At 38.0% G+C, this 23947-nt stretch overlaps 1 protein-coding gene across 2 annotated transcripts in view; it reads right to left on the bottom strand.

Moving 5' to 3' along the window:
• Sacm1l (SAC1 like phosphatidylinositide phosphatase) overlaps window positions 1-23947 on the bottom strand; it is a 70671-nt gene that overhangs the window by 39479 nt on the left and 7245 nt on the right. The window contains exons 2-5 of one of the 2 annotated variants that reach the window (XM_052725698.1): window positions 11921-12018; window positions 8696-8770; window positions 6705-6832; window positions 1796-1945 (exon numbers count right to left, since the gene is read on the bottom strand). In XM_052725698.1, the coding sequence (XP_052581658.1) occupies window positions 1796-1945; window positions 6705-6832; window positions 8696-8770; window positions 11921-12018 (451 nt within the window). Of the gene's footprint in view, window positions 1-1795; window positions 1946-6704; window positions 6833-8695; window positions 8771-11920; window positions 12019-23947 lie in introns of those variants that run through there. The other variant, XM_052725707.1, reaches the window with a different exon arrangement.

Raw genomic sequence — 23947 nt, 5'->3', positions numbered from 1 at the left:
AAGCCTCAGCTCCAAAGCAACCTTCCTCAGTATAGCTGTCCCTGGCATTCCCAGGAGAATTACTCTCCTTTCTATAGGATCCCACTAAATTTTGACCCCTCTCTCCAGTGGGAGTCACCTCTGCTTGTGAATGCTTGTACTATTACCTCTCTAAGTATACTGAAGGCTCTTCTCATAGCACAGGGGCTTCGGGTTTTCATTTTAAGTCCCCACTAAGTATTACATGCCTGGCATACAACAGGCACAGGAGAGAAGTTTGATGAACATGTAAGAAGTACAGCAATTGGTTTTAAAAGCATCAGTCTCTTGTTTTAAAGCTAAATGTCTTGATTACTTAGCTTATCTGTAAATTAACATACAATTTTACTTGATTAGAATGCAAAATCTTAACTCCAAATAGCTAAATAACTAAAATACTAAATTAGTGAAATTTATCATTTTCACTAGTCAAAATGGTCTATTACTGGCAATGTCATACAGATAGCAACCTTTAAAATTCTGCATGCCCTTTAAACATGTCCATGCTTTATTAATTAAAGAAGAAAAATAATAAAGGCAGGAATAGAGGGCATGGCTCAGTGGTAGAATGCTTCTTAGTATGCATGAAGTACTTGGTTTAAGCTCTAGCACCACACACACAAAATAAAATAAAAACAGATAAATAAAACCAAGGCAGCAAAAAGCCATGTCCTAGAGTAGCAGAAACCCAGCTGAGGACATTTAAAACCTAGTATTAAAAGTACACTCATATTAGGCCTGTGGCACAGGCCTTATAATCCCATCAGAAGGCTGAGGCAAAGGATCCAAGGCCTTTTTGGGCTACACAGTGAGTTCAAGGCCATCCTGGGAAATTCAGTGAGATCCTGGTGTGAGAGCAGGACAGCCAGAGCGAGAATGAGAGTGAGAGCATGCCTCTACCTTCATAACTGGCTCAGATTCTTAAATCAACAAATTGCACTCGGGAGGCAGAGGCAGGCGGATCTCTGTGAGTTCGAGGCCAGCCTGGACTACCAAGTGAGTTCCAGGAAAGGCGCAAAGCTACACAGTGAAACCCTGCCTCGAAAAAACCAAAAAAAAAAAAAAAAGAAAGAAAAAAAAAATCAACAAATTGCTGTCTCTTCTACTTAGAAAACAACATCACAAATGACTGGTCATTACCTATTAGAACACTGACTTTTTTTTTAATAAGCTTAATTATGTTGCTAATAGTGCTGAACTAAGCAATGAAATCATAAACTAATACAATACAAAGCTAGTTTGAAGACTTGTTCCCCAAGTTTACAGTTAATAGCCTGGAATATTTATGCAAAATTACAAACTCAGGTTGGGATGTAATTCAGTGGTAGAGTGCTTGCCTACTACAAGCAAAGCCCTAGGTTCAAACTCTATCACTGTATTATGAGTACATGTACACACACATTCTGAAAGGTTTTCATCTAATCACCTGTGTGAGTTTCTACTAGATATTTGAGTATCTACCCCAATTTATCTCAATCTTGGCTGTGTATATACACAAGGCAGGGCCCTCAGTGAGGCCTATGATAGACATTTAAAACATGGTATGTGTTCAAAGCCTCACATATGACTCTAATACAGTCAAGAGTATGATAAATCAAAACAGGACTGGAGATATGGTTCAATAGGAGGATGCTTCCCTAGCACACGAGGCCCTGAGTTTAACTCCAGGGCTGGAGAGTGGGGGGGTAGGGAAAAAAATTTTTTTTATAGGTTAAAGAGACATGCCTCTTTTAAAAACAACTAAAAATAAATTAAGCTACCTGAAGATCCAGCTTACCCTTTCCAAGAGACTCATTTCTTGAAATTCTGGACTTGTGTTAGACAGCCGTTGCAAAGTATGGGTCAAGTCATATGTTGTTGAAAAGTAAAATCCATCCATACTCAACACATGGTTTAGCATTGCTAGGAAAGTTTTATTATCTTGTAACTGCAAAGAAGAAAAGGGAGAGTTCAATACTAGTCACAGTTGAAAAGAAAAAATGTCAGCATGAGAGGACAGCAAAATTAAAAACATTTATGTTAGTTCCATTAAGTATCACTGACACAGCTGGCCAGAGATGGGGAATACTCTATATAAACAGTGTAGGCATTAAACTCACTTGATTTAGGTACAGCTTCCTTCCTCCCTTTGGTATCATCCACAACTATCACTCTAAAGCAGAAGAGTTAGGTTTTTGTTTTTGAGACAGGGTTTCTCTGTGCATCCTTGGCTATCCTGGAACTAACGCTGTAGACCAGGCTGGCCTCGAACTCACAGAGATCCTTCTCCCTCTGCCTCCTCAGTGCTGGGATTAAAGGTGTGCACCACCCCCTGGCCAGAAGAGTTGTTTAAAAAAACACCACCACCTTAGGTTACAGCACAACCTGTAGTGTGCCAATACTTCCCAGATTCTCTCTGTCCTTTACTACCGTGCTTGGGTTTACTATCATTATCCTCATTAGCAAATCAAACACACAAATCAAGAGATTAGCATTATCCTCACTTTCAGAAAATTTCACTGGTTTGGACTGGATAGGAAATAAAGAATCATTTTTCATTAAAACAAAACCAGAAAGCCTAGTAAAAGTATTTCCTTTCTTTTAGAATAATAATTTTATCTGGCTTTCCCAGTTAAAAACAATATTGACATTAAAAAAAATTTGTTCCAAAAAACTGTCAAGGTTTGATGATGTTTAGTAGTTATTAAATGATTAACATGTAAACTTATACATTACAAATGTATATACTATACATTTTTTAATTTAAGCACAGACTAGCAAAAGCAAAAAAAAAAATGTAGTAAACAGCACAAAATGAGCTTTATGGCTTGATGACAAATCCAAGAAAATATTCCTGAAAATGAATATAGCTACTTTTATTTCATGTGTGTATGTATATATGTGTTGGATGTACATGGCATTGCATGTGTGTGTGAGGGTGAGTATGGAAGCCAGAGAATGACCCTAGGTGTTACTATTACTCAGGACACCATCTACCTTTTTTATAACTTTTATTTATGTGTATGAGTGCTTTGCCTATATATGTATGTGCACCACATGTGAGTCTAGTGCCAGAAACAGGCATCAGATCCCCTGGAACTGAAGTTACAGATGGTTGTAAGCCACCTTCTGTAAGAGCCACAAGTGTTCTTAACCACTGAGACAGCTCTCTAGATCTATCATCTGTCTTTGTTGAGTCAAGATTTCTCAGAATCCTGGAACTCGTAGACTAGTAGAGACTGGCTGGTCAGCAAGGCCTAGGCATTCAACTGTGTCTATCTCCCTATCATCACTGGAATTACAAGTGTAACCATGTCTGGATTTTTATTGGAGTTCTAAGGTTCAACTCAAGGGCCTCATGTTGGCAAGGCAAATGCTTTAAAGACTGAGCTCAAAGCTTCATTTTTGTTTAAAATATCATTTCTCATGGAGAATGAATATACTAATACATTAGGAAAAGGGAAATTCAAAAGTATAAAAAGCATATATTACAGCTTTACTTGATAAAACAGTGTTACAATTTGACATTTTTACAGGTAAGGTATATGTTTTGGAAAAACAAGTCTTGTAGAAACAAAGAAAGAAAGCATGATCCTCCCTGAAGATAAAATGATTGCTGGGAGTGGGAGAGATATTTTCTAGTAAGCTGCCTATGTTCCTATATAAGTAACCCTAACTAAACACATTGGTTCACACACACAAAGAAATCAAAACCCTTAAAAAAAATAATCTTGGGAGCCAAGAACAGTGGTACATGCCTTTAATCCTAGCACTCAGAAGGCAGAGCAAGTTGTATCTCTATGAGTTCCAGGCCTGCCAGGGATACATGGTAAGGCTCAATGTGGTTGATATATTGTGTACCCCAATAAACTTATCTGGGGGTCAGAGAACGAAACAACCATAATATTAAACATAGAGGTTAGGCAGTGGTAGCACATGCCTTTAATCCTAGCATTCCAGAGGCAGAGATCCATTTGGATCTCTGTGAGTTCAAAGCCACACTGGAAACAGCCAGGCATGGTGACTCATGCCTTTAATCCCAGAAAGTGATGACAAAAAGGTATATAAGACGTGAGGACCAGGAACTAGAGCTGGTTAAGCTTTTAGGCTTTTGAGCAGCACAGTTCAGCTGAGAGGCATCCAGTCTGAGGAAACAGGATCAGCTGAGGAATTGGCGAGGTAAGGTGGCTGTGGCCTGTTCTGCTTCTCTGACCTTCCAGCTTTAATCCAATACCTGGCTCCGGGTTTGATTTTACTAATATGACCTTTTAAGATTCGTGCTACAGCTCCATCTCAACAGAATAACAAAACAACAACAAAAAACAAAACAAGCAAACAAAAACTCAGGTGTAAAACACTTTTAAAGGCATGTCTTTAATCCCAGCACTCAGAAGGCAGAGGCAGGTGGATCTTTGTGAGGTTGAGGCAGACTGGTCTACACAGTGAGTTCCAGGATAGCCAGAGCTACATAGTAAGGTAGGGTGTGTGTGTGTGTGGGGGGGGGGGGTGCATTTAAAAAAACAAAAACAAAAAAAACTTGTTAATTACTTTGGAAACAAGCATTCTGGAGAGGTGTAACTTTATACACCCAATAATCACTTCTAGAAAAAAAGTAAGTTCCAAAATCTGAAAGGGGGATTGGTAGATTGCTCAGTGGGTTACAAGGCTTGTCATGCAAGTATGAGAACCTGAGTTCAGATTCCTAAAACCAACCTAAGCCTGGTTACAGTGATGTCATCCATAATCCCAGTGCTCCTACAGTAAGGTGGGAGGTGGAAACAGAAGAATACCTGGAAGCTCATGGATGAGTGTATGTGGAGACAAACAACTAGGAATCTGTCTCAAACAAAGTAGAAGGTGACGACCAATGCCTAAAATTGTCCTCTGACCACATGTGCACCATGCACATACCCACCAGTCTAAATACTCACACACAAACACATACATACATGCACACACAAAGATTTACAAATCAGAATAAGGCAATGCAACCTGTGAAAGTGTCAACATATTTCAAGCAAAAAATACCTTTGGAAAGTAAGTATTGTTCATCTTCACTTTGTACAGTGTAAAAAAAATGACCATTTTGTCTTAAACCTTAATAACAGAAACTAATTTATATAAGTCACTTGAAAAATTGATTGTTCTATAACCTTTAACGATTTTGTGAAAATATAATGTTCTTGGGGCTAAAGAGTTGGCTCAGTGGTTAAGAGCACTGGCTGCTTTTCCAGAGGACTGGGGTTCAGTTATCAGCACCTACATGGTGGCTCACAATCAATGACTCTAGTTCCAAGGGATTCAATGCATTTTTCTGACCTCTGCAGCCACCAAGAACACATATAGAGCACATATACACATGCAGGCAAAACATTCATATACATTATAAAGACATTCTTATTATGTTATAAATGAATTGAGAAATGAATAGTGAAACTAATGTTAGCACTGTATTTAATGAATGAATGTATTTGTATCTCTGGCAGAGTCCCATACACAGCTCATTAATCCTTCTGCTTCAGTCTCTAAGTGCTAGAATTACAAGCATGTGCCACTATACCCAGTAGTATGTACATTATAATAAAATTATCATAAACATGAAAATTGAAAACATTTTATTTTGTTAAAAATTTACCAAGAAACTGAGCAGCACAGCTACTTATCATATAATTTATGATTAGGAATATCTACTCTGACATTGGTAAATGTTACAAACTTTTCTGAATCTAAATGAGTTTTTAGCATTTTATTCTTTACACTTTGTCATATAATACTTCTGGCAGTTTCTTTAATAAAGAGTGTGTTGCAGTTATCACTTGCTCTTCCTTTCTGTCACAGCCCCTTCACTGTGATGGTAACTCTACTACCACCTCTGGCTTTGCACCCAGTCTCTAGACTGGTGACTGCTTACGTTCCCATAGTCAAGCTACTCTATAGCTCCATTTATTATGTCCAATTTCAAATAAGAGCTGCTATTTGTTTGGTGGCACTTTCATCTTTGCTAAGTTACTTCTTCAGTTAATACACTATAGTCACTAACATTTACTATGTGTTGTTAGGGGTCTAGTGTTAACTAAACCAGGTAATATGCACATGTTCTGTACACACACGCACACACACCACACACACACTGTGTGTGTCCCATGTGATTAACAGTGAAGAAAACTTTCTTCTAGGAGAAAAAAGGAATGAAAAACAATTTCAAATGTATCTAATATTTTATTTTTCTATAGAGAATATGAAGTTAAGGCTGAGTATTGAGTTCTTGGTCATTCTATTTGTCCTTTTCTTTCTCCGTAAGAACTTCATAATTTAAATTATTCACTATTTAAAAATAAAACCAACAAAATATATGAACTTTAAAAAAATTTTTAATGATTTTTTTAAAATATGCATTAATGTTTTGTCTGCTTATTGTCTATGTCAAAGTGTCAGATCCCCTGGATTTGGAGTTACAGATAGTTGTGAGCTGCCATGTAGGTGCTAAGAATTGAACTTGGGTCCTCTGGAAAACCAGCCAGTACTCTTAACCACTGAGACATCTCTCTAGCGCCTTAAAAAATATTTTCATGGATAGGTATAAGGTTAGTAGAACAATTTCATTTACAAGTTGTTTAATAACTAGGTTTATAAGAAATGCATCTATAATTTTACAACCCCATGGAACTTTTGAGTTTTGCAATTAATAACTGCTTCTAAATTCTTACCTGAATATCAGTCAAGTGCAACATTGTCTTCTTATAAGAAAGAACATCAAAATCTGTAGCTTTCCAGATTGCATGATTAAAAAATTCACCTACTTTGATCTTTTTGGTAATGACAACGAGATAATTACCTGCAAAAACAAAAAAAACAAAAAAAAAAACCCAGCCAAATGTAAATATTAAAAAAGAAAGAAAGAAAGAAGTGGGGCTAGGGATTTAGACCAGTGATAGAGCCTATGCTCAGCATGTATGAGGCGGCCCTGGTTTGGAGTCCTAGTATATCTCAAAAACCAACAAACAGAAAACACAAATAGCCCTTATCTGTAAACTTAGAAGCCTGGCAAAATGAGACTGCATTGAGCTACTCAGATAAAAGGCCCATTTTTTTAAAAGCATTCTTAAAATTAATGAATATAAAGAGTAATATGTTATTTAGAAAAATTCCTATTAAAAGACCAAATTATTTCTCAAGAAAATAAAACCAAACCTTTTGATAACCAAAGAATTGAGCTTAGCTGATAGAGAGTAGAGACCAAAAAAAATTTTTTTTTCTAAGCTTGTGCCTTGAAACACCAGAGGTACAAGATCAGTGCAGGGTAGCCCTCTCTATACCATTCGTTTGTCTTTCTGATCACTCTCATGATGGACACATGTGCTGGACAGTACACCTAACCAGATACTGTGAATCTACAAATGACTAGTTAGAAATCAACACCATGACAGCATATGTACAATATACCAATCTTTACCCTGGTCAGACCCTAACCCCCTTCCCTGATCATTAAACATAGTTCCCTCCCTCACCCTTTCTTCTGTGAAACCGAGGACAGAAACTGGGATCTTACACATGATAGGTACACACTACCACCAACCTATATTCCCAGCTCTTGCTATATTAAGACCTGTTCGGTTCAATGTTCTACCTCCAACTGCCCTGCCTAGAGGTTTTCCTGTATATAAATCTTTCCTAGAAGCTGTAACACTGTTACAATATCTTATTACTTGTATACCTCTATCACACGACTGTGAATTGCAAGAAAATGTAACATTTAAAATCTTTTATAACTTGCATCTAGCACAGTGACTTAGGTAAAAATAAAACAAAGAACTTTTTAAAAGCTCAATAAAATGAAATTCAAATGAAAATTCACCTTCTTGCACATGTCTATAATCCCAGCACTTGGGAGGCAGAGGCAGGAGAGTGAGTTGGAGGCCAGCCTTGAACATAGAATGAGTTCAAAGCCAGCTATAAATATAGATTCCAATCACATGTCAAATAAACAAATAAATACCTTCTTAATAACTCAAACCAAGTATCACATGGTAACGTATGTTATTATATCAGTGTAAGGTTAAAGGTATAGAATACGTTGATAAATCAATGCATTAAAAAATTTTAAATGGGCTGGGCATGGTGGTATATGCTTTTAATCCCAGCACTTGGGAGGCAGAGAGGTAGGAGGATCTGTAAGCTCCAGATCAGCCTGATATATACAGCAACTTCCAGGATAGTCAGTACTATACAATGAAACCCTGTCTCAAACAAACAAACAAAAATTAAATGTTCTTAGAATTTATGAAAATTTAGGTGGTTTCAAATCTAGTTAGAATAAAATCAAACATGAAAATTTTCTTTTAAAAAGAATAATTCAGGATGGGCAGTGGTGGCTTATGCCTTTAATCCCAGCACTTGGAAGGCAGAGGAAGGTGGATCTCTGTGAGTTCGAGACCAGCCTGCTCTACAGAGTGAGTTCCAGGACAGTCAGGGCTACACAGAGAAAACTTGTCTCGGAAAAACCAAACTAAACCCCCACCCCCCAAAAAAAATTTCAGGGTGATAAATATAACTGATTAGAGAATATTATTTTTAGAAACTACACAAATACATGACCTAGGGATTTACCTACAAAATGACAGGAAGAACACGTTTCCTCATTATCTAATGTTATCAATTTAATTACCTTCTTTGCCCATCTTTGCTTATTTTCTCTTACCTGCCACCAGATGGATTGTGCCCAGTATCCCAAATATTGGTCTTGTAACAGCTGAAGGGGGGACATCTTTTTTGACTTAAAAAAGAAGAAAATAATAGAAAAGCTCACCAACAAAACAGAAATTTGAGTAACTTCAACTAAATTAATTTGCACAACTTATTCTAAAAAACTAGCATTTTCCATTAATATCAGACCTCCATTTCTGCAGAACATAAAATACAGGTGTCCATGTGATATTAAAAGATGGTTTAAGGCCGGGCGGTGGTGGCGCACGCCTTTAATCCCAGCACTCGGGAGGCAGAGCCAGGCGGATCTCTGTGAGTTCCAGGAGAGGCGCAAAGCTACACAGAGAAACCCTGTCTCGAAAAACCAAAAAAAAAAAAAAAAAAGATGGTTTAAGAAACAACACTCTTCAGCTTCCTCATCAGGGAAATTGCAGGTAATTTCTAATGCTGCCAGAAGACTAAATACTATCTATCCCTTTAAGAGTAAGTAGGAGTAAGGATCTGAGAAAAGAGTTCCATCTCACATACTACTAACAATATGAAACTAGAGCTGTCCATCCATGTTTGAGATTCAAAAGAAAGGAAGAAAAAGCATTCTTTTCCTACGTCTAGCAACAATGTACACTGGTAGGCAAGAAGGCAAATTACTACCCCTGATTTCTATCAATGATGTCCATTATCAATAAAATTGTACCTTAAAGAATACATTTCACAATTGCTGAACTTTCAGTCAATATGTTTCACAGAACTTACTTTGTAGTACTCTTGTTTAGAAATTAATGCCTCAAAAGCAGATGGGAGAATTCCAGATCAAACAAGCTTGTTTTGTTTGATTCAAATTCAAATACCACTATTCCATCTCCCACACAGTCACATGAAAACAGAACTCTGAGGAACTGACAGTAAAAGAAAGCAGTCACCCTCTAACACAAGGTTCTCCAAACTCATGTGGCTAGAAAAATTTATTTTATTAAGCTTTTTTTCCCCCAGCTTTCAACTTATTATCAACCTGAAACTCATTAGTGTAAATTCAAGTCCTGATCCTTAAAATCAGTCATAGTAGTAATTCTGTTATTCTAAATAATTCTAAATAAAATGCTAAAGAAAGGTCAAGATCCATTTATGTTGGTCTCTAATAAATCAATTGATTTAATAATAATATTCTGTAATTACCTAGTATGAAAACTAGAAATGAGCTAAATAGCAAGTTCAAGGGTAGCCTGGGCTACATAGCAAGATTGTATCCACAAATAAAGAAAGAGGAAAAAAAATATGTGTCTGAGCAAAGAACAGCTCAAGAGAACATTTTTTTCTGAATATACTGAGATTATTGACAAACTCAAATGTACTACTACTGGTAGAACAGTAAGATTTATGGACCAAAGCACAGTAGTAATAAAATTGTAGCAATTCTCAAAATATATGTTAGTTTTTCATGGAAGCAAAATAATCTATTTTCTATGGCCACAGTTTGCATTCTTAATGGTAAAGAGAAACTGGCTGAGAAACAGCTGGTAAGTTAGCCTCTCATTATCACTGACTTTGTATCCAAGTATTTTACTTGATTAAAGACTGTTGGTACAATCACCTTACATCACACCTATCTTGACCATTAATATTTCAGTCTACTAAAATGGAGCTGCAACCTCTACCTACATGTAAAGTCATTGTAGTCAAAAAATAAATGAGAATATACTTTACTATAACACTTACTTATTATAGCACTAGCTCATCACTAATGCATAAAGAAATAATAGTGTTGAATGATATAATACTTCTCTGACAGTATATTAATTAATAGTTAAAACCTTTCCTGGAACTCACTTGGTAGACCAGGCTGGCCTCGAACTCACAGAGATCCGCCTGGCTCTGCCTCTACCAAGTGAGTTCCAGGAAAGGCGCAAAGCTACACAGAGAAACCCTGTCTCGAAAAACCAAAAAAAAAATAAAAAAATAAAAAAAAATAGTTAAAACCAATCAGCTACCTTGAAGAGAAACCATCAAGCAAGAGACAGAATATGTTAATTATCAACCTAAAGCAGAACTTCAATGACATTTGTCAAAGAAAAATTGTCTAAGGTGCTTACAGAAATAACCAATTACTCATACAAATGGAAAGTTTAGTCATCTGTTTTTTATACTTTATTAATCTACTGAAAATATTTTTATATTTTACTTTACCTACTCAAATAATATTTACTAAATATCTACTCCGGCAATTCAAATCTTTTCTTTAAGATAGGGTCTCAGTACATAGCCCTGGCTGGCCTGGAACTTGTTATGTATTCATTCAGTTCAATTCAGGCTGACCTTGAATTCACAGAGATCTGCCTGCCTTGCCTCCCAAGTGCTAGGATTAAAAGAGTAAACCTTCAAAGATTTTCTTAAAAATAAGAAACATATTAACTGCCTGGAAGTGAACTAGAAATTTTAAATCTATGAAATATGACATTCTAATGAGTATCCTTGTACTAAACCAATGAAATATGAAATTCTAATGTGCTATTACTTGGTGTTTAACCAATGAAATTAAAAGTTCTAATGTGCTATTACCTGGTACATTACTTTGTCATCAAAATTATTTAACATTAATTTCTTCAGAACTCAAGATAGTTCCATACACACAACTGGAGAAAGAATATTTTTCACACCCAAGGGAAGCAAAAAATAAATTGAAATGATTAAAAAAAAAAGGCATTGCTTGAAATATTTACAACTTTTAGTCAGTGAAGTACATTTTCTTTTTTCATGTTTAAAGTACTCTCATAGTTATGAAACTTTTCAAAACAAAACAAAGCATCTGTGAAAGCCCCTTAAACTTAAAGCAGAAACCCCTTCTTCACATTCAACTGTCAGCTCTACAAATGAGTTTAGACATCGAAATCAAACCTATCAGAATGTAGATAGGGAAACACAGAAATAATTCTGGCCTAGACCTGGTGACACACACTATAATCTCAGCACTGAGGAGGTAAAGTCGGGAGGATCCAGAGTTCTGGGTCAGCCTAAGCTATGAAATGAGTTCTAAGACAGCCTGACTATGCAGCAAAACCCTTTCTCAAAAAATACCTACCCCCAAGTTAACTAAGGTAGCAAGAATTAAGTTTTCTAATAAGAAGGCACTCAAAGAGCCTCATAATGATACACCACTGACAGTTTTTTATTACTGCAATCTCAGTACTGAATTTTTCTGGGAATCTCTGAAACTAGCTATACATACCTGCAAGGGTGACCTCTGTGGACACTCGGTCAATGGTGAGTACATCATCTGCTCCATCATCACAAGCTTCCACATAAAATTTTTCAGGTGTAATATGCCTAAGAAGAAATTGACAGGCATAAAGAAGTCAAATAAAACCAGGACTTGGAAAATGATTACAACAGGGTTTTAATGCAGCATTAAGTCCCTACTTCTAAACAGATGGCACTGTTAAGTTCACTATCCTTATGAATTTACTGCAATTCTTTCCACTTGTGTACTGAATGCTGTTATTTTAATTTGCTATAAAGCCACCAAGTTGAATCATTTAAGAAAATAAAAATCTTCTCTAATGTATTACATTAAGCATCATGGAAAAGGCAATATAGCATAATAATGGCACAATGTATAGAGCCAGACGATGTGCTGTGGGACCATAGGCAAATAATTCATCTTTTTCTGTTCTTCACAATTCCCTTATAATAAGGGAATCACCACATGTACAGCATGAATAAGTAAGCCAGTTTTTGGTACTCAGTGCTTATTAAACACACAGTAAATAAGATGTTGTATTAAGGGCTGGGGATACAGTTCAGTGGATGAGCACTTGCCTTGTATATGAAAGGCCCCAAGTTTGATCCCCAGGACTAAATTTTACTTTATTTTATTTTTGCTTTTTTGAGACAGGGTTTCTGTGTAGCTTTGGAGCCTGTCCTGGAACTCGCTTTGTAGACGAGGCTGGCCTCGAACTCACAGAGATACACCTGCCTCTGCCTCCTGAGTGCTGGGATTAAAAGCGTGCACCACCACCACTCAGCTCAGGACTAAATTTTTTAAATACGTAACTAAAACAGATTAGCATTAGCTAAAAATATTAAATTGTTTAAAGTAAATTAAACATTTGCTTTATGTATACCTTCCTGAAAAAAATTCTCATTTCATAAGAAAAGACAATGAAATGAAATAAGAGGGACAAAAAATGGGAACCCACTTTGGTAAAAAACTTTGTAGCCCTAGTCTAACAAACAAAACAAAAATAGTTGATTCCTCAAGAGATCAACTGGATAGATCTGTCAAACAACTCAGCATAGTTAAGGACTAACTCAGGAAATGTGAAGAGCTGACAAACAAGAACATAAAAAGGTGGGCAAACAGTGCAGATGAAGCAGATCGTAACTTAAAGTGAGGCCACAGCCACTACAGGCAGAGTACCCACCCCACCCAGTCTTTCTTGTTGATTCACCAGACTTCAAAGTTTTGTGTGTGTGAGAGCAATCTCAGGCCTTCTCCTCTTCCCACTTAGCTTTTCTACTCCCATGACTCTGCCACACTTTGTCTATGAAAAATCTTACACAGCCATCACTGACATTAATTTCCTACTTACCTAGTAAGTTATCTAGTGTTACAGAGATGTGTCTTGTAGCAGAATATAAAGTATACTTATTGTTTCTGACTCTGAATCTTCTGAGCAATAGCCAATCCTTGATTATTCAAATATAACTAACATCCATTTATGGGTTATCAGTAACTAAACTGTTAATAGTAGACTAAGTTCCTCATTTTAAGGAGTATTCTAAGAGAATGAATATCAAGCAAAACACTGTACAACAAAGAATGTAAATCTGTTTCAAATGTCAATATTTAGTCATTTGTTCCCTTTTATCACCAGATCTACTTCACTGAATGGACACATCACCATTTCTTCATTCCCTTTTGATAGGTATTTGGGCTCATTTTTGGCTTTGGGGTTATTAGTAATGAAGGTGCCATAAATAATCTTGAACAAACATTCAGTCAATGTGCTCCTCCAATCTATGAGTAACTAACTACTCAGAGTACCATGGTCAGGACAGTACATGTGTGTTTAACTTGGGCTGAGGAAGGAGAAAAATGAAAGACTGTGTGCACAAGAAAACTTTCTGTGGTGGTGGATGTGTTCCATATCTTAACCCCAGCAGTGATGATATAAAAATCTCAACATTTACCAAACTGTGTATTTTAAATATATGCCACTGGCTACATGAACTAAATGTCAATATTTAATGAATATTTATAATAAAAAGAAATATAATAAAAAAGAAAACAAAGAAGTCCTAAAGCAAAACAAAAGACTTTGTGTAGAAAGTGTAGCTTTATTGAAGTAGGTGTGGCCTTATTGGAGGACAGGTGTCACTGTGGAGGTAGGCTTTGAGGTCTCTTTTGCTCAAGCTTCACTCACTGTGACAGACCACTTCCTGTTGCCTGCAAGATGTAGGACTCTCAGCTACTCCTCCAGCGCCATGTCTGCCTGTATGTTGCAATGTCCCACCATAATGATAATGAACTGAACCTCTGAACTGTAAGCAAGCCACCCCAACTAAATGTTTTTCTTATAAGAGTTGCTGTAGCCATGGTGTCTCTTCACAGCAATAGAAACCCTAACTGACTTCCAGGTTTTTTTTAATCGTTAGAAAGTATCTTAGTTATGGTTTCTATTGCTCTGATGAAATACCATGACCAAAAACAACTTGAAGAAAGAGTTTATTTCATCTTACAGCTTGTAGTCCATCATCCAGGGAAGGCAGGACAGGAACTCAAACAGGGCAGGAACCTGGAGGTAGAAGCTGATACAGAGGACATGCAGAGTGCTCTTTACTAGCTTGCCCAGGCTAGCTTGTTATAGCACCCAGGACCACCAACCTAGAGGTGGTGCACAACAGGCTGGGCCCTCCCACATCAATCACTAAGAAAATGCACTACAGGCTTGACTACAAGTCAAAGTTATGGAGGAATTTTCCAAGTTGAAGTTCCTCTTCCCAAATGACTCTAGCTTGTGTCACATTAACATAAAACTAGTCAGCACAAAGAATTACCTCTAACTAGTTCTAAGTCATTTCAAACATTGGTTTTCAGGATCCAGAGCAAGGTGGCAAATGCCTATGATCCTAGCACTTAGGGGCTAAGACAAGAATATCGTTACATTCAAGTCCAGCCTAAGCCACACAGTAAGATCCTGCTCACCTCCCCCAATTTCAGCCCACATCTGCAGAAGGCATTTTATGTATGCATAAGCCATATTCCTACTGTAACATTTACTGAGTAACATTTATTTAAAAATTATGGGCTAAGCATTACACCAGTCTGGGGACTAGAAGACAAGTAATAATATACATAACACAAAAAGAAATTTTAAGTAAAATTCAAGTCCGAAAACCAAACTTTATAAAGCTTTTTGAAAAAATCATTGTCTATAAACAAAGATGACATTTTGAAAAGCCTCATCATTTAGAGTCTATCCATACCACAATGTCTTTCAAGGTTTTAAGCACATGTGCTACAAAACAAACATCTTTTTCTGCATTCTCTGAGGCTTAAGCAAACTTAGGACTTAAAATGGCCATGTGAAATGCTTTCATGTGCTATCACTGAGCATTTTGTCCCACTTTGAGTGTCCTAATATACACCATGAAGTTTTTTGTTTGTTTGTTTTTGTTTTTGTTTTAAAAATAAGGTTCACACCAATTAACAAAGAAGCTTTCCTCGGGGCTGGAAAGATGGCTCAGAGGTTAAGAGCACTGATTGCTCTTCCGGAGGTCCCAAATTCTGTTCCCAGCAACCACATGGTAGCTCACAACGATCTATAATGAGATCTAGTGCCCTTTTCTGGTGTCCATACAAGCAGACAGAACATTTGTATACATAATAAATAAACAAATCTTTAAAAAAGAAGCTTTCCCCACCTGACTTTTAAGCAAGTACAGTGAGAAGATATGGCTTATTACCAATGCTGCTTTAGAAAACCAACAATGAATGATTTATTCCAGTCCAGTACTAGCAAAGCAAACATCTAGAATCAATCAATCAAAGCACCCTTATAGGCCCTATTTACATGGGAAATCAAAACTTACAAACTAGATCAATGGCATCTGTGCTGGCTAGTTTTATGTCAACTTGACACAAGCTAGGGTTATCTGAAAGAAGGGAACTTTAATTGAGAAAATGCCTCCATAAGATCTGGCTGTAAGGTATTTTAATTAGTGATTGATGGGGGAGGGCCCAGCCCATAACGGGTGGTACCATCCCTGGCCTAGTGGTCCTGGGTCGTAGGCAGACTTTTCTGTCCCACCAGCTGCTCCCCAAATAACTACACAGAGACTTAATATTAATTATAAATGCTTGGCCAATAGCTTAGGCGCATTTTTAGCTAGCTCTTATAACTTAACTCATCTCTATGTGTGATATTTTGTTTGTGTTTCTGACAAATAAAACTTGCCTGGAGATAACAGGGTGGAGTTAGCCACTAGTTAACCATAGAGGCCAGGCAGTGGTGGCACACATCTATAATCCCAGTGCTTGGGAAGCTAAGACCTTTAATCTTAGCACTGGGGAGGTAGAGACAGGAATATAAGGCAGGTGGAGACAGAATCTCAGCCTCTTTTTGGTCGAGGATCCAGAGAGGTAAGAAGTCACTAGTGGCTGCTCCTTTGCTTCTCTGATCTTTTAGGTTATTACCCTGATATTTGACTCCTGATTTTTATTGATAAGACTAATTAATTAGGATCATGCTTCATCCCTATTAATATATGTGCTGCTTCGAGGCTTGTTTACCTCATATATGTACATCTTATCTTGCTCGTGTCTCCTCCAACGCTGCCCTTCTTCTCCCCAGAATTCTCTCTGCCCGGAAAATCCTGCCTAGCCATCAGCCAATCAGCTTTTTATTAACAATGAGAGCAACACATCTTCATAGTGTACAGAAGGATTATTCTACAGCACTGGGTTCTATAAGAAAGCAGTCTGAGCAAGTCAGTAAGCAGCACCTTCTCTCCATGGCCTCTGCATCAGTCCTGCCTCTAGGTTCCTATCCTCTTGAGTTCCTGCCCTCACTGTTTTTGAAGATGAACTGTTATATGGAACTATGAGTGAAATAAACTCTTTCCTCCCCAGTTGCTTTTGGTCATGGTATTTCATCATCACGATAACAACCTTATAACTAAGACAGTATCTAATAAAAACACTACTTCAACAAAGTCTTAAGAATATTACTTTAGAAGTAGTCACCCTAAAAAGGCTTAGAGATGAGCAACAAAAAAATACAGATGTTCTTATCTTGACTATGCTAGTTACAAGCTCCATAATGCTGGCTGGGTTTGAATATCTACTCAGTGCCAGGCTTATCTGAAAAGTTCCTGGATCACAGAGCTTACTTTCTAGTGGGAGGCAAACACTACACAAGGAAGTAATTCAATAATTTTAGACAGGGGAAAACACTGTAAAGAAAATAAAGGTAGGTTGGAGAAATTGGTGATAGAGGATACCAATCTTGTTTAAGCGTTAAGCGAACCAATATGTAAAAGCTCTTGGGCATAAGAAAAAGATATCTGTGTTCTTAATTAAGCCTGGGGATGACAATGCTCACATCTAACTTATAGAACAGTTAGAGTCACACAAGCACTTTTCTAAATCACACTTTTGTGGGTAGTAAAAGCTGACACATAGGAATGGTAACTTTCTTTTTGAGACAGTATGCTGTTCAAGCCAAGCTGACCTTGAATTTGTGATTCTCCTGCAGCTAAAGAAGCTGTTAATAATTACTACATCTTTTAAAAATCTTACATGTGGGTACACCTCTGCCACAGCATTCATGTGTAGGTAAGAGGATAACCTCAAATGTCAGTCCTAACCTTCCACCTTGTTAGGACAGGGTTTCCTGTTGTTGCCATTCCACAAGCCAGTTAACTGGTCTTTAAGCTTCTGGATGTTCTCCTGTCTTTGCCTCCCATTTCACAAAAGGAGCATTGGAATTATAGACATACACTGCTGTGCATGGCTTTTCATGGGTTCTTAGGGTCTGAACCCAAGTCCTCACTCTTGTACGGTGTGGTGGTTTGAAAGAAAATGGCCCCCAAAGGGAGTGGTACTATTAGGAGGTGTGGCTTTGTTGGGGTAGGTGTGATCTTGTTGGAGGAATTGTGTTACTATGGGGGCAGGCTTCGAGGTCTCTTTTTGCTCAAGCTTCCTTCAGTGTGACACTGAGTCCACTTCCTGTTGCCTTCTGATCCTGTAGCCAGCACCATGTCTGCCTGCACGCCACCATGCTCCCCACCATAATGGGCTGAACCTCCGACTATAAATGAGCTACCCCAGTTAAATGCTTTCCTTTATAAGAGTTGCTGTGGCCATGGTATCTCATCAGCAATAGAAACCCTAAGACATACAGCAAGCAGTTTACCCACTCAGCCAATTCAAGCCCCAAAGTAACATAATTTAACACAAGAAAAAACCTGCACATTCATAGTAGGACTCCTAACATTAAGACCAAAAAGCTATTCAACTAATCCTTTAAAGAAATATTAAGTAGCCGATATTGATTTTTTTTTTTTGGCCACACAAAAAATATCTAAATAATTTAAGTATGAAGGAATAACACTGCCCATGGGGTGGTGGTACACTCTTTTAATCCCAGCACTCAGAAGACAGAGGCAGGTGGATGGATCTCTTTGAATTCAATGGCAGCCTGATCTACAAAGCAAGTTCCAAGACAGCCAGGGCTTACACAGAGAAACCCTGTCTCGAAAACCAACCACCACCACCCGCCAAAAAAAAAAAAAAAGAATAACACTGGAATCAAGTTATGTCCAACTCAAATATATCATCTGAACATAAAACTATAAGACACAAGAACAGTAACATACTGGCTGCATAGCTAAGCTTTAATTTACATTCATCTCCAATTGTGTTTAAATGATTTTGTTATAATTACTCCAATGATAGTTCTAAAAGAAAAAAATACCTACACCTCACATTTTAACCCTAGAGTTTAATTAAAAAAAAAAAAGCTGTCCTACTCTCATTAATAGTAAAGGCCCCAAATACTGTCTTCCAACTTATTTGTATCAAACTTATACCAATAGAAACCTATACATTTCCAAGAAACATTCTTCAAATCAGAACATAAAAGAAGCTACATTTCAAAATAAGAAACCAGAGCCATTTTTTAGGAGTAAACACCAACCTAAAATACCAAGGTTACACGAAACAATGCTGTGATTTATTAACAACCAATGTTGTGATATACAGGATATCTGATATGCAACCCCAAAGGAGTTGCAGCCCACAGGTTGAGAACTACTGTTCTAGAGTATTAAAAACTTGTTTGGCTGAGCTGTTAAAGTGCCTGTCACCAAGTATGATGACACAAATTTGATCTCTGGGTGGTAGTTTGAATGTAACTGGCCCCATAATCCTGAAGGGAGTGGCACTATTAGGAGGTGTGGCCTAGTTGAAGTAGGTGTGGCCTTATTGGAGGAAGTGTATCATTGTGGAGGTAGGCTTTAAGGTCTCCTTTGCTTAAGCTTCACTCAGTGTGACACTTAGGCCATCTAATAGTTGCCTTCTGATCAAGATGTAGCCAGCACCATGTCTGCTTGAATGCTGCCATGCTCCCGCCATGATGATAATGGACTGAACCTCTGAAACTATAAGCTGCCACCTCAATTAAATATTTTCCTTTATAAGAGTTGTTGTGGTGATGGTGTCTCTTTATAACAACAGAAACCCTAAGACACTCTGGAACCAGCATAGTGGAAGGAGAGAATCACCTCTCACAAGTTGTCCTCTGGACTCCATATGCTCACCATGACATGTAAGTACACTCACACAATCAATCAATAAATGTTGGAAAGAATTTAAGTGCTTAAAAATTCTGAATGTCTTTCTTATTTATAAAGCTATGAGTATATGAAAAATAAAAGGCCCCTAATTCTAATAACATAGCAGAGTCAGCATTAAAAGACAGCAGATGTGGATAATACTCTGCTACTTTTTTTGGCAGCCATCTTTACAACTAAAAGTTTGAACAATTAATCCACAGACAAAATGTGATGAACAAATAAGAGTTTTATGGAAAAATTATTTACAGAAGTAACTGTGGTAGGCAGAATTCCAAAAAGTTCCCCCAACATTCTTATTTTCTAATTATGCAGGCACTGTCCTAAAGATGGAATTAAATTTACTTATTGACTTCTTAAAAAAGGGAGATAAGCAGTGGTGGTGCATGCCTTTAATCCCAGCACTTGGGAGGCAGAGGCAGGTGAATTTCACAGAGAAACACTGTCTTAAAAAACTAAAAAAAGAGGGAGGTAAGTCTCAGATGGTAAGGGTAGACCCAATATGATCATGTCAGTCAGGCAGAGGGAAAGAGTTTCATCCTTAGAATCATTAAACCAGCTACTAATGGCTAAGGTATAGTAGCTAGGGTGCAAGGACAGAAGAGATGCCTTCAGAAGCTAAAACTAATCTCAAGCTGACAGCCTGAAGAAATGATGACATTGGCTCCTCTACCACAAGTAGCGAGTCTCAGCCAACAATGTGAATGAGCTTGGAAATGAATTCTTCCTTCAGTCTTCAGTCCTGAACATTCTGTTAATACCTTAGCTGTGAGATAATATGAAATGCTTGCTTTCTACTGCTGTGATAAAACATGACCAAAAGCAACTTAAGAAGGAAGATTTATCTGGTTTATAGGTTGCAGTCCATCATCAGAGGAAACCAAACAGGAACTTGGAGGTAGGAACTAAAACAGATACCATGGAGGAATGGTGCTTACTGGCTTGCTTAGCCTGCTTTCATATACTACTCAGAACCACCCAGGAGCAGCACTGACTGTAAATAAGCAAAGATGTTGGAGAAATGAGGTAATCTGACTTTCTAATTGCTGGATCTGGAACTCTCACTTGCTACTCTTGAATATCTTGAGCAAAAGGAGGGGAAGGAGGGGGAGGAGGGGATGGGAGGGGACGGGAGGGGACGGGAGGGGAGGGGAGAAAAGAAAAAAAATCCTGCTATGCCAGTTAAGCAGCCATCAGAAAAACACTGACCATTGTGAACACTCCATGGACATTTTAGGGAAGCTACAAAAGGCCTACAACTGCTTGCTCTGGCTACCAAGAGTACAGCGCCAGCTGAGTTGTTTTCAAGCAACTTGCATGGGACTTTTCCTGTATTACTTTCATCCAGAGTAGAGGGCAGCACTTCTTTAGTAACTAGCAGAGGACTGCTGTTGTGATCCATACAAAGTGGACAGTTCAAAATAGATGTGAACAGAGACCACGTATATAAAGGTCTGTGGTTGATGCAAATGCCCATTTTCTGGCTCTACAAGTAAGTTGTTGAGTTCCCTTGGTGAGGTGAATAAGAAACACCCCAAATTGTCTCCAAGTGGCATTTTCTTGTCATTAGTAATATAGCAATGATTATTCAATATATAATCTCAGGGAGCAAATGACAGACTAAGGCAGAGTTTTAGCCCAAGAGCCCTTGGGCCTTTTCTTGTTCTTAACTCTCAGAGAGATGCTGCTAGAACCTAAGTTGCAGATAGTGCCCTATCACTACTCTGACAATGCAATTAAAGTGTTCTCTCTTATTTCTTCCATATTTATAAACAAAATACATTTTTAGGGTTTGGAACACAAAATCTACCTGGTTTAAATCAAGTAAGGCCGGGCCCAGTATGATTGCAAATGCCTTTAATCCCAGCACTCACAAGGCAGAGGCAGGAGGATCTCTATGAGTTTGAGGCCAGCCTGATCTGCCTAGTGAGTGCCAGACCAGCCAGGGCTACATGGTGAGATCCTGCCTCAAAAAATATAATTCTAGTACTGAAAACTTACACAAATTTGTATGGAAGAAAGCCTGGTTACAACAAAAACTGGAGGATGAACAGTAATTTATTCTATATGAGAGGATTCAGTGCCATGATTTCTTTCATTGATGTTAGACTTTAATCAGGTGAAATTTATCAATAAAGTTTGCTTAATTAAAAATGCTATTCTAGGCTTGGATTGAAAACATGAACAATGATGTCAGCTGACATTTCTATGGGCGGTAACTATGACTTAGAATCCTACTACTCACAGAAGCACAGTGTCATTTGCTCTTGCTGTCCTCTTTCCCTCTGTTCATTCCCCACCACTCATTAACTGGCCTTAACCCTAATCTGAATTCTGTCCTGTGAATTTTTATGTTCCCTAGACTTCATTTCAAAAGCTGATGAGATTTTTTTTAAAAGTAAGTACTTATAGTCAAAAATAACTGAGTAAATATTCTATGATGCAAGTGTTGCTGGTGTGTGTGGTTTTACTGCTATGTTTGCTTTTAAATCTTCACCAGGGGCCACTCTGTAGACAAAGGTACTGGCTTTAATCCACTGGATGTTTTCATTGACTTAGTGACAGAGTAAACAATTTTAAACATTCTTTTATCCTAGCCAAGAAAATATTACTGGTAATGTAACAATGGTCATTTAATATATATTCTCAGAAATCAAATTGTGGATAAAGGTAAACTTCTAGGACATCTAGGACAAAGCTAACAGTGGGCTTCAGGTCTGAGACAATCTACTCCCCCCCTCACCCCCCATCCCACCCCCACCCCCACCCCGCTTTCTTTTCCCTTCCCTTCCTCTACCTACCTTCCTCCCTTTTGGTGCCCTAATTTCTGACAGGTCTAAGTTTAAGCCTGATTTAAGAAGAGAGCATAGTATGTTCTCTGGTGAGAAATTTTTTTTTTTTTTTTTTTGGTTTTTCGAGACAGGGTTTCTCTGTGCAGTTTTGCGCCTTTCCTGGGACTCACTTGGTAGCCCAGGCTGGCCTCGAACTCACAGAGATCCGCCTGGCTCTGCCTCCCGAGTGCTGGGATTAAAGGCGTGCGCCACCACCGCCCGGCCCGAGAAATTTAAAAATTTAATTTTAACATATCATGGAGGCCACATTCTGCCAGGAAATTTTCAAAATTAACCCATCAACAGGTTATATCACACTCTGCACTCTCAACTAACAAATACACAGACTAGACTTCATGGAAACTAAGATAAAGAATCTATCAGGTCTGCGGCTCACATGTATCCCAAGATAGCTACAAGTGTGAACCAACACAAAGACTGTAACCTTAACTTACACTGGGATTGATTGATTGTGGCAATAATTTAAAAAAAAAAAACAACTTAGCCAGGCGGTGGGAGCACATGCCTTTAACCCCAGTACTCAAGAGGCAAAAGCAGGCAGATCTCTGTGAGTTCGAGGCCAGCCTGGTCTACAGAGTGAGGTCCAGGACAGCCAGGGCTACAAAATCCTGTCTTGAAGGGGGGTGGGGGATAAGAGGTGGCAATCATGTCACAAAATTGAACCCTAGTGCTTCCTAGTGGCAGGATAAAATGGTGCGGCCAATGTCAGTCTTTCAAAATCTAAAATTAGAACTGTTATACAACCTAGCAATCCCAAGCCCCCACCCCTTTTATTTTTTTGGAGACAAGAGTCTCACTAAGGAGCCCTGGCTTTCTGGAACTTGCTATGTAGACCAAGCTTGCCTCTAACTCATAAAGATATGTCTGCCTCTGCCTCACCAGTGTTGGGATTAAAGGCATGGCCAAAATGCCTGGCAGAATTCTACTTTTGTGTATGTATTAAAAATAACTGACAGAAGTATCTAGACGAGATTATTTGCTATACCCACATTTAAAACAGCATAAATCACAATAGCCAAAAAATACAGAAGCAATCTAAATATCCATCTTTGGATAAACAAAATGTGGTACACTGCAGACATGCACTGCATAACATTTTCTATTTATTTGCTATTGTTACTTCGAGACAGTCTCAATGTGATTAAATAACTGAGGCTGGCCTTGAACTACCAATACTTCTGCTTCCTCCTCTGAAGTGCTGGGATTACAAGCACATGCCATATGGGTATACTGCATAACATTCTGGTCAACTATGAATTATATGTACATAGTAGATACCATACAGGCTAAGAGTGTAATAAGGTTATACCATTTGGTCTGGTAGATGCACGTTCTGATATTCACAGAATAATGAAACTTGTATGAGGATGCATTTCATAGAACGTGTTCCCATTGATGAGCAATATAAGACTATCCATTAATGGTATGTTAGTCAGCCTTACAAAGAAAATTCTAACACATGCTACGAGAAGGTTGAATATAACACGAATTTCTAAGTGGTCTTAATAAAAAATCCATAGCCTGATACTGGGACAATAGCTGATAGA

Source organism: Peromyscus californicus, unplaced genomic scaffold (genome assembly GCF_007827085.1).
Source record: "Peromyscus californicus insignis strain IS unplaced genomic scaffold, ASM782708v3 Scaffold_11__1_contigs__length_118956290, whole genome shotgun sequence".
NCBI classification, from domain to species: domain Eukaryota; kingdom Metazoa; phylum Chordata; class Mammalia; order Rodentia; family Cricetidae; genus Peromyscus; species Peromyscus californicus.
Note: the sequence above shows the minus strand (reverse complement) of the source record. Positions and strands in the feature narration are given on the sequence as shown.